The following is a 15052-nucleotide window of genomic DNA, read 5'->3' as shown; positions in this document are numbered from 1 at the left end:
CGTGGGTATATTCACAATACACGCCCATATACAAACACACGCACGACCATACATGAGGGGTGGTTGAACCCCCCCCCCCACCCCTTTCCCCTTAAAAAATTTTCTGGCTACTGGCTCGTTAGGTCACCGAAGCTATAAGCTACATCGTGCACTGGCCAGCCCTTGCAGAGGCGTCAGTTACGGGGAGGTGATGGGTAAAGTCTACGCAGCGGCGTCTCTTAAAAAGATGTGGACTGTGAATTAGGCGCACAGCTTTAATGGTGCCCCAGTGTAGTTGTAAAGAAAGCTACTGCACAGATGTGCCGTTTGCGTCGCGTCAAAGGCCCAAAATAAGTCGTCAGATAGCTGACAGCTGTACATCGACGTATAAGGGCGATCGAAGAGGCTGCTGTTCGTGCCGTTCTCGTCCATACATACACGCGTGGAGAAACGCACAACGCGTGCGCGAGTTTCTGGCACCTGGCAGGTGTTCGCAAATCGCACCACTTGACTGCAAGCTATGAGCCGTTAATTCATGCTCTTAAAATAAAGCGGAATCTAAATGATCTTCTCCTTTCCTTCTTCTTCTTTTTCTTCATTTAAGCGCAATGTCCACAGTGCAACGCCGTCATCAGCGTACTTGAAATGCACTTCACGGCGAAGATTCCAGATAGCTCCAATTACAATAGACATGATCGCTATAAGTGAAGAATCGTGCGACAGGAATGTAAGTTCTTTATAAACGGCGTTGTGCTAAAAGTACAAGAGCTGTAAGAGACAGAAGCGTAGCCAGAATTTTTTTTCGGGGGGGGGTTCAACCATCCTTTTGGTATGTTCGTACGTGCATTTGTATGTGTGCGTGTATATATGCACATGCAAAATCGAAAAATTCGGGGGGTTAAACCCCCCCCCCCTTCTTGGCTACGCCCCTGGTAAGCGAGTCTAGTAACTCGGGGTGTAGTGCGCATCAGAAGCGCGGAAGCACGAACATTGAAACAAGTTTGTCAACGTGGCTTTTTGGGCTAGTTGGTTATATGCTTCAGAATGGGGCATAGCGCTAACACACACGGAGGAGGAAAAGACAACAGGACAGGCGCTGTCCTGTTGTCTCTTCCTCGTCCGTGTGTGTCAGCGCTGTGCCCCATTCTGAAGCACTGAAACAAGGTCTTTCACGACTATGGCGACGGCGGCAATATGTTGCCTACATCTGTGAACAGGTGCCTCGTATGGTTATCATTTATTATGCGATAGTTAGTCACAAGAAGCGGCCGTCACCTGGTGATCTCCGCAGCGCTATTTGCAGTGTCAGGTCGGCAAGAAGAAACTCAAAGGGGCTATCGTGTGCATGCGCTAAGCGATCTTGTGAAGATTTCCCACTTTGTACCAAGCGCAGTACAATGTTGCATCATTTCAATATAATCCGGACCAAAACGCGGGCACTGCGATCGCGACGGAAAGACACTTCAGATAAAGCGATATTTACAATAAAGTGATCTTCTTCCTAACGAGGATTTACGGCAATGTAAGCCTAGCTGTTTTTCATAATTAACGCTGGGCTGCGAGGTTATTTTTCCGTTTCCATGAAAACTGACGGCGTTTCCCGCCTCTTCATTGGCATGCATTATGCCACTTACTCAATGGGCCATGATCCAATCTCAGCATTGCACCACCTGCCAACACGCGTTCCTCCTTTTAATGCGATAGCAATTATATGGACACTCTCGGCTGATTTTTGCCGTCGCCGTTGCCGTCATGCCCCAGATATGTATATGTATGTATATATATATAAACAAGGCAAAGAAAAATAAAGCAGAATAAAAAAATTCTGAAGCACCCGACTGGGGATTCGAACCATCGACCCCTCGCTCCCCACCCCGCTGTTTTGGACAACCATGCCCCATGCATGCGCCGGCGAAATAACGGCGAGCTATTTATATACGCCATTTACCGCTGGTGGTAAGCAAATCTCGGAGGAGCTCGAGCATGTTTTCTATCACGCAAGGCTCCTAATTTTCTTTCATTTTGAAAACTGCCGTTGAGACGCGCACGACAAAGTGGCCCTTTTCTGTACCCACTCGTGATGTGGAAGAAGGAAAAAAAAGCAAAAAAATTGGGGGACCCTTAAGCTTCGCCTTTAAGAGTTGAACGCGATAGCGAAATCCGGCCCCTAGTGCGCACTTCAACCACTAAGTGCATACTCATTAATGTGTGTTGTTACACACACACGCGCACGCACGCGCGCGAATTTTACAGGCTTTCGATCTAAAGCAAGAGTCGCATAGCCTCCAAGATATACGCCGCGCGCCGGCCCTCTCGAATGCCATGAAAAGTCGAGACATATTTCTCACAATTACTCAGAGATGGCAGCACATTATCTAGCGTTTGCTGCGTCGGCTTGATATGTTTTCCTCTAGATGGACATAGATGTCCATTTTTAGAGCTGTTTGAAAGTTCATGTGTGTATTTAGCGGCGATGGCTGCACTATCCCGGCGTTTTTCGACGTAGTTTGATGGCCTCGCGAATGCGCCTACCGTATGGGCTCGTTTTCGTCGTGACACCTGCCGAACAAAATGCGTCGACTCTCCTTTCACTACATGACATTTATGTAGTGTTTTTGTCCAAGACAGCTGCAAGCAACATGGTGGCTTTGTGGTAAGACGCCTGCTTGCCACGCGAACGGCCCGGGTTCGATCCTCATTGGGACCGAAGATTTTGTCGTTTATTTTATTTGCTACTTTCTCGATTTTTCGCTCACGGATGATTTTTCGCTCACAACCAACGGTGCCGACGCCGACAGCGGAATTTCTGCGACACGAGCTCTCTAACGCTACCGCGTTAAAACACCGGGCACACCTTGCATCAGACGCCCCCGTGCGGCAAGAAACTCGGGGGGTCACTCCACGCGCCGCAGTTTAAAAGAAAACGAAATATCTAAGAGCATCTGATTCTCCATTGTCGACAGTTGCAGACGCAACGCTCCTAATTTTCTTTCTATTTTAAAACTGCCCTTGAGAGGCGCACGACAAAGTTTCCCTTTTCTGTACGCACTCGTGATGTGGAAAAAGAAGAAAAAACAAAGAACACCGAGTACACCTAGAGTTACTGTATATGCTACCTTTATATAGAATAACTCTCTAGGAGGATGGATGGATGGATGCTATGAGCGTCCCCTTTAAAACGGGGCGGTGACATGTCTGCCACCAGGCTCGAAAAAAAAAAAAAAAAAAAAAAAAAAAAAAAAACACCCGCATCTTACACCCGCATCGTACACCTTGCATCAGACGCCCCCGTGTGGCAAGAAACGCAGGGGGTCACTCCACGCACCGCAGTTTAAAAGAAAAGGAAATATCTAAGATCATCTGATTCTCCATTGTCGACACTTGCAGCGCGTTGCTCAAGCACAAAGACGTAACAACTGGGACAGGCGCTGCAAGTATCGAGCTTCTTCTCGTTCTTCGTGTGACATTCCAATTTCTTGCTATCGCATTCATTGCTTCGCCCTTGCGGCGAAACTGTGACTTTTTTTGGAACATCACCTAGCTGTGTGTAATCTTTCATCTGTACTGCCATTTATGTATCTTTTAGTTGCTGGTAGGAGTCATTGAGTTCTTTGTTAGCCTCCACTAGGCTTCGGCCCAATAGATAAGTATAGCAGTAAGGTCGAAGTCTGGGTCAGTTGGTACTTGACGCCAAGGCATAAACCGATTGTGTAAGCACTACGCTGAGTGTCAGCATAACGCTAAGGCATAAACTAATTGTGTCAGCACTACATCCATTTCATTGATGCAGAAAGAATGTGGGATCCTGTCACTTTTCACACATCGCATGGTCGTTTGGTTTTCAACAGCTTGTTTCAACAGCGCATGCTCGTTTGGTTTTCCTGGAAGACGTTGCTTGCTAATAAAGCACAGTAGCTAGTGTCACCTTTCTCCGTTGTCTGCCGTCTTCTTGGCTGGTTTATGCGTTAGAGATAAGTATAGCGGTTGTAGACAAAACTCGCACGGTCCCTTATGCATTTGCCTAAGACGACTCGAGAACGAAAGCCATATTCTTTCTTTCTCAGTAGACTGTATTGATTCCCACCCAACACCCCCTCTTCCGAGAGCTTCCTGCACCCAACGTGATTTTGCACCGCCTCCTGGATCGTCTAATATGCTCTGGCGGCGCCCCGCGTTACGCGGTGATGAAAGCAACACTTCTTACAATAGGATGCGGTTCTACACAGCACCAATCTCGATTAACAGTTATGGGCTGTCCAACGGGCCAACGACGCGGCGAAGATGCGATTGGCTTTCTGACCCGACGTGGGGGCGGCCCGCTGCTCGCTAACGCTCACCATAAAGGACCACAATAAAGTTTTTCATCCATCCATCCATACAGTAACGGCCATCCTTTGACCAAGCGGCGATGTCACGTGTTGATGCCATGTTATGTGACGTCATCATGAAGCCACAAATTTGTCATATTTGACGTCATGATGACGTCATATGGCGACGTCATCATAGTATGATGATTTCTTGCATCGCTCATCTTGACGCCGACGGTCACTTATCGCGTTTGATGAGGCGCCTGAGGACTTAAACAATTACGGACTAAATTCATTTTAGCGATACTGGTAGGTTACCACTCCTCACGCGCGGAACTTCCATGCTAGACGCACTGTATCCCATTTTTACGCTCCAGGGGCGTGTATTTATGTAACGAAGACCGGAGTGGCGCGCACGGGTGAGCGGCCTCCCGGAGTCCCTTCACAGAGCAGCCAGCAACGTGAAGCTGCGGGCCACGTGGCCGTGACATCAGCGCTCGCTCGCGCGCGTCTGCGTGGAGCACTAAATATAGCGTCGCGTGCCGCTCTTCTCTCGCTGTGCACAAACTCGTGACGCCGCGACTCAGCTCAAATTTAGGTGTGGCCATATGTTGGTCGCGTGTAAGTTCCACGACTTCCTTTATTTCGCTACCACATGCCACTTTTCTTTTTTTTCAGTGGGTTCAATTTCGTTTGCTTTGAATGTGATTAGAAAGAAAGCTGTCGCTATGAGCAATGTTACGAAAGTGAGTGATTGAATGCTTCCATAATGCTAGAGAATACGCACAAAGACTACACAGAAAGACACAATACACAAATGCTGCACAGAAAGACACAGGTCAAGACACTGTGTACGTCTTGTGAAGTTGTACTGTCTTTGTGTGTAGTCTTTGTACGTGTTCGCAAGTATCATGGAAGCATTCAATCAGTACCAACTAGCCCAGCTAAATGCATAAAAGAGTGCATGAAACGCAACAAAAGCCGTAAGCGACCATTCGCGTTATGTTCAGGCAATTTAATATTTGTTGAGGTTTTACTCCCAAACCACGACATGATTATGAGAGACGCCGTAGTGAAGGCCTCCGGAAATTTCGACCACCTGGGGTTCCTTTTCAGGCAATTTTGAAGCCCGGGTTGAGATGAGTGGCGTCGAAAAGGGGTTATAAGTTACTCGGACAAATATTATTCGACCCATCCTATCGTCCGTAACGCAACCTTACTTTTCTTAGCAGTTGCGCTTCCCCGCACACTGACTCTTATTGTGGTGAAGCCAGCCTTGGCTAACATTCACAAAGGGCACATGGGCAGTTCGGGATGGAAACACCTAACACGCACACTTCTTGAAGCCCGTCGCGAGTGTGCCGTATACACACAAAATGGCCTCAAGGCCCCTAATTTAGGAACCTGTTATCTCGGAAGACACTTTCCTGGCGCATTGCCACTGCATGTAGCCGTTGTCAGGCGCACTCCGCCGTGCCTCCGAGCGACGTGTGTCTGCCACAGTGCACAGACGTCCATTTGGTTTGTGCAAATGGATATGCCATCAAACTCATGTGGCAGCATTGTAGTACAGAAGAGTTACCGGCCTTCATTTGTGATGTCGACGCAAAACTAAACACCGGCTGGGCGATCCCGGAGCCATGGCATATGTGTACGACTGACTATGTTATAATGCCACTGCGCGATCTACATCCCCGCAAAGGTATTGCTGTGACAGCTGCACCAAAAATACCAAATGCGTGTGTGCAACTGTATGGACGGGCCAGGATGGAAGAGGCAGCGGAGTGGTGTCACGTAGAGAAACAGCACGTGACAGGAGGGCCGTCAGCGTGTGTGGCTGGCACGCTCCATTCTTTTACGCATTGCGGTAGCTAAGTAGTACGCATAGGTCGTACATAACGTGGACTGGTTATACTATACGGTCAGTGAGATTGTATTTATTAGCGGCACCGCGTGTTATATAACGACACCCCAGAGAGTACTCATTACGTGAAACTGACTAAAGATGCAGCAAACAAACGCGGCTGTCAATATATATATATATATATATATATATATATATATATATATATATATATATATATATATATATATATATGTATGTGTGTGTGTGTGTGTGTGTGTGTGTGTGTGTGTGTGAACAGCACATGCTCGTTTGGTTGCTTGCTAATAAAGCACAGTTGCTAGCTCAGTCGTTGTGTGTGTCACTTTTCGCCCTTGTCTGTCGTCGTCTTGACTGGTTTATACCTTAGAGATAATATATATATATATATATATATATATATATATATATATAGAGAGAGAGAGAGAGAGAGAGAGCCGCGGTAGTTCGTAATTTTATACATCATAATTAGCCATCCTGAGAAAGGCGGTCCTGCAGATATGGTAGATAATCACAAAATAATTGGCTCGCATAATAATATCAAATTACGCTAAATCAAGTCAACAGTGATGACTTAATTGTGCCTTTCTTATTCGATTTTTCAGAGATGGGCATCGAGACACAAGAGGAACAGCCGTCGGTGCTGGCCTCTGTGGGTGGCCTCTTCAGCAAGATCAAGTCTTACATCCCGACACGCAAAGGGGGCGCTGATTTCACTTCCGCCTCTGGAACGCAAGGAGGGCCCAACACAGACAACCAGACTGCCCTCGATGGCAGCAGAGAGGTCATGGAATCCCAGTAGAACCGTGGGCCTGGGCACTAGCAGCTCTTGAGGCCACATTCCATGAAGAACCCTCCTTCCAGCACCGTTCCTTTCTCTTGCTCGTGGCGGTAACCAGCGACTGACAGCAGCCGTTTGTTTCTGCATGTCGGCTGCTGAATCAGTGGCTGACACCGTACACCGTCAATTATGCAGCACAAACAAGCGGAGTGGTGGATAAGCGTATTACTTGAACACGTGATTTGGCCAAGATAATTTTTTCTTCCTTCTTTGTCCCTTGTTCTAAACAGGGTCAGAGTCGTATTTGCAGGTGCCATTTGCGGATGATATTTGACCGCTACAGACAAAGGAGAAATGATTTGTTATATTTTTCTTCCTGAAATAGTTGTGCCAGGTGCACAGATGTGGCGTCAGTCTTTCAAAGGAGTCACTATTTTTGTTTTCTAGATTTTCTGTGTAATGAAAGTCTTTTTTAATTACTTCCATGTTACTGCAAAGACTTAATATCACTGTGACATAGATGCTGCATCGAGTATGTTCATAACGTAAACGGCAGAAACTTACATGTAGTTAGACTTGCCGTAGCACTCAGCAAGACATTTAGGTGCATGTTAAAGAGAACGAGTAGACAGCGCATATTAGTTTAATTATTTCAAACAGACAGATTTCCAAAAGTGCAAACAAGTGTAACTAATAAGTGTTATTCTGTCGGCCTTAGGGACTAAGTGCTTGACAAAAGTCACAACTGCACCGAGATTGACCACAGTCATTGCCATGAAAGATCATGTGCTCCAATCTTGTCTCAAACGGATGCAACCCTAGAAGAGCTGTAAAATGTGTCTAAGTGTCACCAAAAGACAATCCCCATTCTGGCAAGCTAGTTTCGTGCACAGTGTCAGCATACAACGAGCAAGACTCAAAGAAAGATGTAGTCACAAGTGCTGAAGACAGCCTGTGCTACCTGTAATACTGCCACTTTCATAAGGCCAACTTTGATTTATATCCACAGCCACAATATGCTGTATTGGAGAAGCGAGTTGGGCTAGTTGTTGCGTATTGAGTACAGGCATAACTAATTAGCTCAAAAATACAACAGACAAGGTGAAGACAACAGACAACGCCATGTACTGTCTGTTGTCTTCACCTTGTCCGTAGATTTTTTGCACTAATTAGTTATGTCTGTACACAATATGCTGTCCTCGTGTGACACACACTATGCGGGTCAACCACATGAAGCTAACAGAAAACTCTTCGTGTGGTTGTGGCTGTAAAAAAAAAAATCGGGCTTCTCTATTTTGCTCCTTCTTGTTCACCACGTTATGGAGGTTTTGTTTGTTTACTGCAAATGTGTGTAGTGTACCGTTATCTGTGAATATCGTTTTTCATTAATTGTGCCAGCACATAAGCTTAGATAAAGTTTATATAGTAGCTTCATTGTAATCATACAAGCCTAGTATGCTCATTTTGTTTGATTGCCTGTTTTCTTTTCAATAATCACTGTATTGAATTTCAGAAACTCTTGTGTAGATATGGTTGTGAACTGTTATAGAAATACACTGTGATGTTTGGGATTTTGTTTCCATTTACATAGGAACCATGTGGTACACTATGGCTGAGATTAGTTACTATGAACCAGCACTTTCTGATGAACTGTTAGTAAGTGCCCCTGTAGGTCTGTGTAGTTAGCACGAGAATAAAGTAGCAATGAGTAAAATAGACTATAGACATTATGATGAAGAGTGAACTATGCTGATGCACTCAACTTTCACAGGCAGTGGTGTGCTACTCAACAAAGCATAGGATTGTGTGTAAGAAGTGCCTGAGCAGATTGATCATATGCAAGAATTAAGCTTGACACATTACCTGAGATAATCTGCAATGTTACATTTTGTTAAGCAAGTGGAGCTATGAAGAATTTTTTTCATGGCATTGCACAGATCTGTTAACAACAGCAAGTTGTTTTCCATTTCCTTTAAAAAATGTAGCTGTGCACTTTGTATCAGTAATCCATAGCAGTGTATGCCTGCTAAATAACCTTTACAATGTATTATTTACAATACGAAAACCTAGTCACCTATGATGCATATCAACTCTTTGTTTGCCCTTCTGCTTAGGCTGTAGCATGTACAAGAGAGATTGACAATACCAAGTGATCGGATAGTTTTTGAAGCACAAGACTCTACTGCATTTTTGCAGCATAACCGAAACAGGGAGGAGAAATATATGAGCACCAACTTTCAACACCGGCATGGCTACACGTAAAGAGCAATCACAGACTTTCACAAACTGAAAGCCATTGCTTGTGGTTGCATGCCAAGTCTACCTGAAGAACAATCGTAAGTCAAGATACTTAGATGTTGGTACGTGAGATTACTGAAGCTGCAGAGATAACTAGGCAACAAGAGCTCAGTGCCTAAGCATTCCCTCAATCACACTGGCAAGTAAAGAATCTATGCTTTTGTGTGCAAGATCTTGGTCGTGTACCGATTTAATGCTTCTTGCAATAATCATGTTCAAAGGTCTTTCACTACTGGTGCTTTGCAAACGTTTAGTTGCTCTTGCCTTGTAAACAGCTTCAGTTTGTGAAGATCATGTGATTGCTCTCTCTATATCGATACATGGCCTTTACAAAATAAAGGTCACTGATGGTTGTGGCTACCACTGTCTGTTCTCTTGCCTACATGCGTGTCCCTGTGAAAAGTGTAGCGAAAATCACCATCGAGCATTACACAAAATCCTAAATTTATTATGCGAAATCCCTGATGCAAGATGTGTATGGCTGACGCAGTGAGCCTTCAACTGCCTAAAAGGGGACTTGAATTCTGTGATGGGGTGTCTGATGCAGCTGTCGTTACTGGAAATGCTAACCCCGTGTGTTCTATTAGTGTGTTTTCTTAGAATAGTGCCTGTCCTGTAGCCACTTTACTCTTGACAGCATAAGCAGCTGTCTCCTAGAAACATTCTTTCTCTTGAAAAGTCTGTGCTGCCGCTCTCCTGTATGAAGTGGTAACACTAAAGTTAGCAACGTCTGTCCATACTCTCAACGAAGAATATTTAACTTTTATCAAGTGTGTAACAGTGAGCGTCAACTACAGCACAGTCAGTAGTCATGGTTTAGACTAGAAACAAAGAAATGGTGGTGCTGATGTCTCTGTGTATTTTAGACATCTAAGCAGAGTGCTTCATGCGAGTTCACTATTAGTGGTGCAGCCTATTTTCAACAGAAGACTCAAACGTTTTTCAAATAGACTAGTCATATGTTTCCTGTTCCTTGCCTTAATCGTTGACATCTATGAGTGTGACTAGTGCTCTCTGTATTATAACAAAGGGTACTTCTCGTAAAATAGATTTATGCATCTCGTTCTTTTATAAATGTCTGTGCTACATTCTCCTTGGGATGTATTTAGCAGCATTGTTTTATTTCAATAAAAAAAACTACGTGATGTTAACTGCAATGCACTTGTTCTCTAAACTCTGAATTCATCATGAAGCTCAAAGTACCATTTTTAGAACCACAACACTGGAAACCCTCTTTATAGTGCACGTCATGAAGAAAGTTTTAAAGCATAACTTCAAGAAAGCTCGGGGAGAACAATTGGTACCTGCATTCCATCTTGCCAAATATGAGGTGAAGCAAACGATTGTTTTTGCAGCAGCAGTATATATAATGCCCCACATTCTGCTATGCCAATCCAGAAACATCTCTATTCCAGCATAATGCTTTTGTACTGGCTGCCATAAAAGGTAGGTGTCATATCACCATATGAAGTCTTAACAGTAGTTGCTCTGATGATATTGAAGAAACACTTAACTTAAAGGGGTCATGAAGCACCCCTTGGGCTTGTTGAAAAAACACATCCTGCAGAAAGCTGACACGGCTATGAACTGCTCTGCAAAATATTACAGTCGTGCGCGCCGCATTAAGGCCACAAGCGGAGCGCGAAGTTGCCGTTTCCTCAGGCGCCCTCTTTTCAAACAGAGGCCGGTTCTCACTCTCGTCGGTGGGCGGGGCGTCTGCACGTTGACGTCGCGGATCTGCCAGTTTACGTCGCAAGAGATATAGCATGATTATTGGCCGATAGCCGGATGAGATGCGCTTCTTGCCACAGGATGCCGCCACTTGCCCGCGCCGCACTCCTCAGTCTGCTAAATTTAAACGGTAGCCGCACTCGCGCATGCGAATCACAGCGGGAGAGTGATCGCGCTTCATGACGCGCGCTGACGTAACTTCTTACCCCCGTGCCATCCCTCCCTGTCTAGCTTCCAGTGCGCTCGTCGGCACGAGAAGAGAGAGAAAGCGCTGACAGCGTGCGCCAAACCCCCGTAACTCCGCTCATTCTTGACGGATTCGAGAAATTTTTGCGGCAATCGATTCGGGAGGCAGTAAACTCCGATACTGAGGTCATTAAATCATTACTTGTAAAAGTGGTTCATGACCCCTTTAAGAGAGTAGCGGAAATTCCTGCACCATTAGGATATTATCCACAATCTTTGGTGAAACCAGTGCAAGAATAGGTGTACTGTATAACCCAACACAAAAATTTTGCACAGTCTGTTGTAAAAGTAGACACATGAACACATCTTTCAAAGCAAACATCATGCAAGTAACCACTCTTGTGAAGCATTAATCTGTCTCGGTAATTTCTTTGCCAACATGTATACTACTACCTCTTTGCCCGAGCTACTTTGCTCATAGAGATGGGCCCGTGTTGTGTGCCTGTAAGGCATTACTTGTTGCATAGCCAGGTCAAAACAGGCCTGATATCATAAAAGCCAGAGTACACAGAGCAAGCTTCCACTCCACCATTCTTGTACTTCCCATCTAGTACTCTGTGCCTGTGTACATGTCGCTCGGTTAGCCACTCCTCACTAGCAAAAACAAGTGGAAGAATTTGCAGGATGTTTTTTTTTTTTGAAAACCAACAGCAGAGATTCAGACGGGAGTCCTTCCAGCCTACTGCATGCTACATGAATGTCTTTTCTTGGGTCTTCAGCTCTTGGCAATTGTAGTATCCTGGCTTCATGCTTTACGGTGAGCTAGTGGCTGTGGTGTTGCACTGGCGAGCTTGAAGCCAGATTCGAACCCGGCTTACAATACAGAAGTTCGTGAACCTCAACTTGAGACAACACTTCTACCTTCATCCGCCCCATCTAGGCTTGGCTGCAACCAGTTACAATACGAACGCAGTGGTGGTTATTTTTCAGAACCACGTTCCAGGTTTTGTTAAATAACTATATGAAGTGTCAAGGTAGGTGCCACAAAAACAAGTGCTGTGCTGACGGTTTGCCGAGGAAGTTTTTAATGTAACTGGAAAGGAAATCAAGAGTCTAACACACATTATCCAATACTATGATAAATGGACCGGTGCTTTTAAAGAACAAAAGCTGGGAAAACACAGCAGGAACAATGAAGTTCTGTGAATACATCAGTGAAAACCATGGGCAGCCAAATAGGAGCTTGAACACGCAAAACAATGCTCTGCCCACCCCTTTAACTCGTATTAGGACTCGTGCCTTTGCGACAATACACACTTCAAAACAATGTGCTAACCAGTGTGCTATTAGGTATTTGGTACTTCTTGCATTGTGCCCAATATGTGCACCACAGAGTTGTTTTTCGGAGTATGACAATGTCAGTTGTGGCAGCCTGCAGCTGTCATTTCTTGGCGAGGGCTTTGTTAAACGTTTCCCGCATATAACATTTCTGGCATCCAGTCCTACCAAAGTATCTACAGACAACAATATACTTGAATTTCCTTTTCACAGACCATTCCTACAACATTCCAGCCTGATACAATGTAAATTGCCACTGCACTGGATAAGCTGAGGAGGCATGTCAATGGGTTTGGCGATGTAGACTGCCAGAAGCCCATCCAAGTGCTCGAAACATCTTGCATTGTTTGGCTGTATGCTCTTTCATTTTACATGAGGCCTCTCCTGCTTGGGCCAAGTCATTGGTTCAAGGTATTTCAAGATAAATAGCACCAGTGCAGCATAAGAGTTGCTAAAATGCAGTACCTGACGGAAGCAGGCCGACACTTGAGGACAAAAGTGAGAAGGTTCTGCCATTTAAATAGCACACATAACCTAAAAAACCTTCCGCAATACTTCTGTTTCCCTGAAGGATTAAGACGCTGATGCACTTGGTCCTGGGACTGTTAACTGCTTCGTCTTAGCAGGACACTGCTCTATTCTCACAACCTTCAGCGTCTCGAGATATTGAGAGAAAATTGCTCTGCCTGCACAAAAAGAAAAGTCAGGTCACAAAAAGGCAAATCTTCAAAGTGGCAAAAACCTCTCAGTCTGATTCTTTATCCTACTGTTTGCTAGCAGAAGAGATACAACGTGTGAATAACAAGATTGTATTTGATGTGAATATACAGCAGCCTTTTACTGGCATACACTAGAGTTGGTCAGTGTCTTCACAATTACCTCCATCTCCCATTGGATCATCTTCTAATTGAAGGTCATCTAACATCTCCTGGAGTGTGATGCGTGGTGCGTCACCATCTTCGTCATCAGTGTCAACAGCAATCTTATCGTTATCCTTGTAAATGTTGACATTCTGACGGTAAGCAGAATCCTCCTCCAGATCCTCAAGAAAGTCAGTGTAGTCTCTCGCCACACTGCTAGTGTCAGTTTCCATGTCAACTTGAAGGCGCTGCAGCTTCCAGCGGCGTCTCTGGCAACGAGACATGCGATCTCCATACACCTTCTTCACGAGAACCACCTCTGGGATTTTCTCAGATTTCAGCTTCTCAAAGTGCGCGTCGTTGATGTTGGCATTCGCGAGGTCGAAACCCAAGGCAGAGTCACCCGGTTTCAGCAGGTGTCCCAGGTGAGTCTTAGTGTGGATGTAGTTCTCGTGAGTTCCCAGTTCGCAGGCGCGAATGACCCACGCATCAGGCCAGGACGTGCCTGAAGGACAACTTTCCTTGGCCAGCAAAAACTGTCCTATCTACATCCTTCACAAAGTTTATGTCCATGACGACATACTCAGTCAGCTGCTTGGGCGTGCACAGTGCACCGAACGGCTGCCGCCAGAACTGCTGCGACGACAGCTCCGAAACTTGAAGCGTAGCAGGGTCCAACAAGTGTATGGCGCTCGTCACTCTGAGACAAATGCATATTTGATTCATGCTGCCCAAGGACCTAGCGACAGCAGGCGGAGGCATATAACGTCGTCCTTGCAGACGGGGGCGATCTCCACCGAGAAGGTGTGCTTGTAGTTGAAGGTGTTAGAATGAATGTCGTGGGAAACTAGCTGTTGCGACATGATATACTTGCAGGGCACCATGGTTTGAAAGAAGTCGACGAGTTTGCGAGCTTCGTCCTTTTTGGAGAAGTAAAAGTCGAGGCCGTCGTGGTGTGCCTTTATGTTGAGACAGTCCTTGTGCGCTTGGTGTTTCAGTATGAGTTGCTCCAAGTAAAAGAAGGTCTTCTTGTGTTGCACTTTCTGCCTGACCTGCACAAGCGCCCGCCAGAAATCCTTGGCTTCCCGTCGGTGACAGTTGTCGCACATCTGGTGGTTGATCATGAACTCGACGACAAACACCTGTTGTAGCACGGTGCCTCCAATCACCTCTTTCTGAACGGTCAACTTGACTTTGATGCGCCTGGAGTGAGGCTCCGTCCAGACGAAGCTGGCGTCTACCAGCCTCACACTGCTGAGGCCCCGAATCTTCTTTAGACACAGACCGAGGAGCTCTCGCGATTCGAGCGTAGCGTAAACCCAGTGAGCCGGGGGTTGCAAATAGCGTTCGCAACCGCGGCAAAAGTAAATGGTCCCTTGCTTTGGGATCTCTTCGGTGATGTCAACGAGATTGCGTAGGCAGTTGACACACATGTTTGAAGGATTCGGCTCTATCGGTAGACCGCATTGGCAGCAGAGGATCCTGCACTCGCCTCCAGAGCCGGCTGCTTCGATGGCGGGTTCCATGACGAATATACTGAGACGTCGTATCGATATAACACAAGTTGTATAATACACGTGCTCCTACGTACCAAACGCCCCGGCGGCCATAACCAACGTAGAGAAAGCGGAAGCACTAAGCAAGCGGAAGCGTATCTTGCGCCCCCTGCCGCCGCAGAGTGACCAGTACC

At 45.8% G+C, this 15052-nt stretch overlaps 4 protein-coding genes across 5 annotated transcripts in view; 2 read left to right on the top strand and 2 right to left on the bottom strand.

Annotated features, from left to right (window-relative positions):
- Window positions 1-10322, top strand: part of LOC119387089 (uncharacterized) — a 30821-nt gene extending 20499 nt beyond the window's left edge. Inside the window, exon 2 of the mRNA XM_037654397.2 lies at window positions 6774-10322. Within this exon, the coding sequence (XP_037510325.1) occupies window positions 6774-6970 (197 nt within the window). The 3' untranslated portion in view covers window positions 6971-10322. The remainder of the gene's footprint in view (window positions 1-6773) is intronic.
- LOC119387083 (WAS/WASL-interacting protein family member 1) overlaps window positions 1-15052 on the bottom strand; it is a 259526-nt gene that overhangs the window by 82964 nt on the left and 161510 nt on the right. The window lies entirely within an intron of this gene.
- Window positions 1-15052, top strand: part of LOC119387093 (ATP synthase subunit b, mitochondrial) — a 234185-nt gene that overhangs the window by 98862 nt on the left and 120271 nt on the right. The gene's annotated exons all lie outside the window — the stretch shown is intronic.
- LOC119387087 (60S ribosomal export protein NMD3-like) lies at window positions 13296-14984 on the bottom strand. The gene is given in 3 exon segments (XM_037654394.2): window positions 13296-13853; window positions 13855-14117; window positions 14120-14984. Coding segments are annotated over 3 exon segments (1533 nt in total). The 5' UTR covers window positions 14889-14984; the 3' UTR covers window positions 13296-13352.

Source organism: Rhipicephalus sanguineus, chromosome 3, assembly GCF_013339695.2.
Source record: "Rhipicephalus sanguineus isolate Rsan-2018 chromosome 3, BIME_Rsan_1.4, whole genome shotgun sequence".
NCBI classification, from domain to species: domain Eukaryota; kingdom Metazoa; phylum Arthropoda; class Arachnida; order Ixodida; family Ixodidae; genus Rhipicephalus; species Rhipicephalus sanguineus.
Note: the sequence above shows the minus strand (reverse complement) of the source record. Positions and strands in the feature narration are given on the sequence as shown.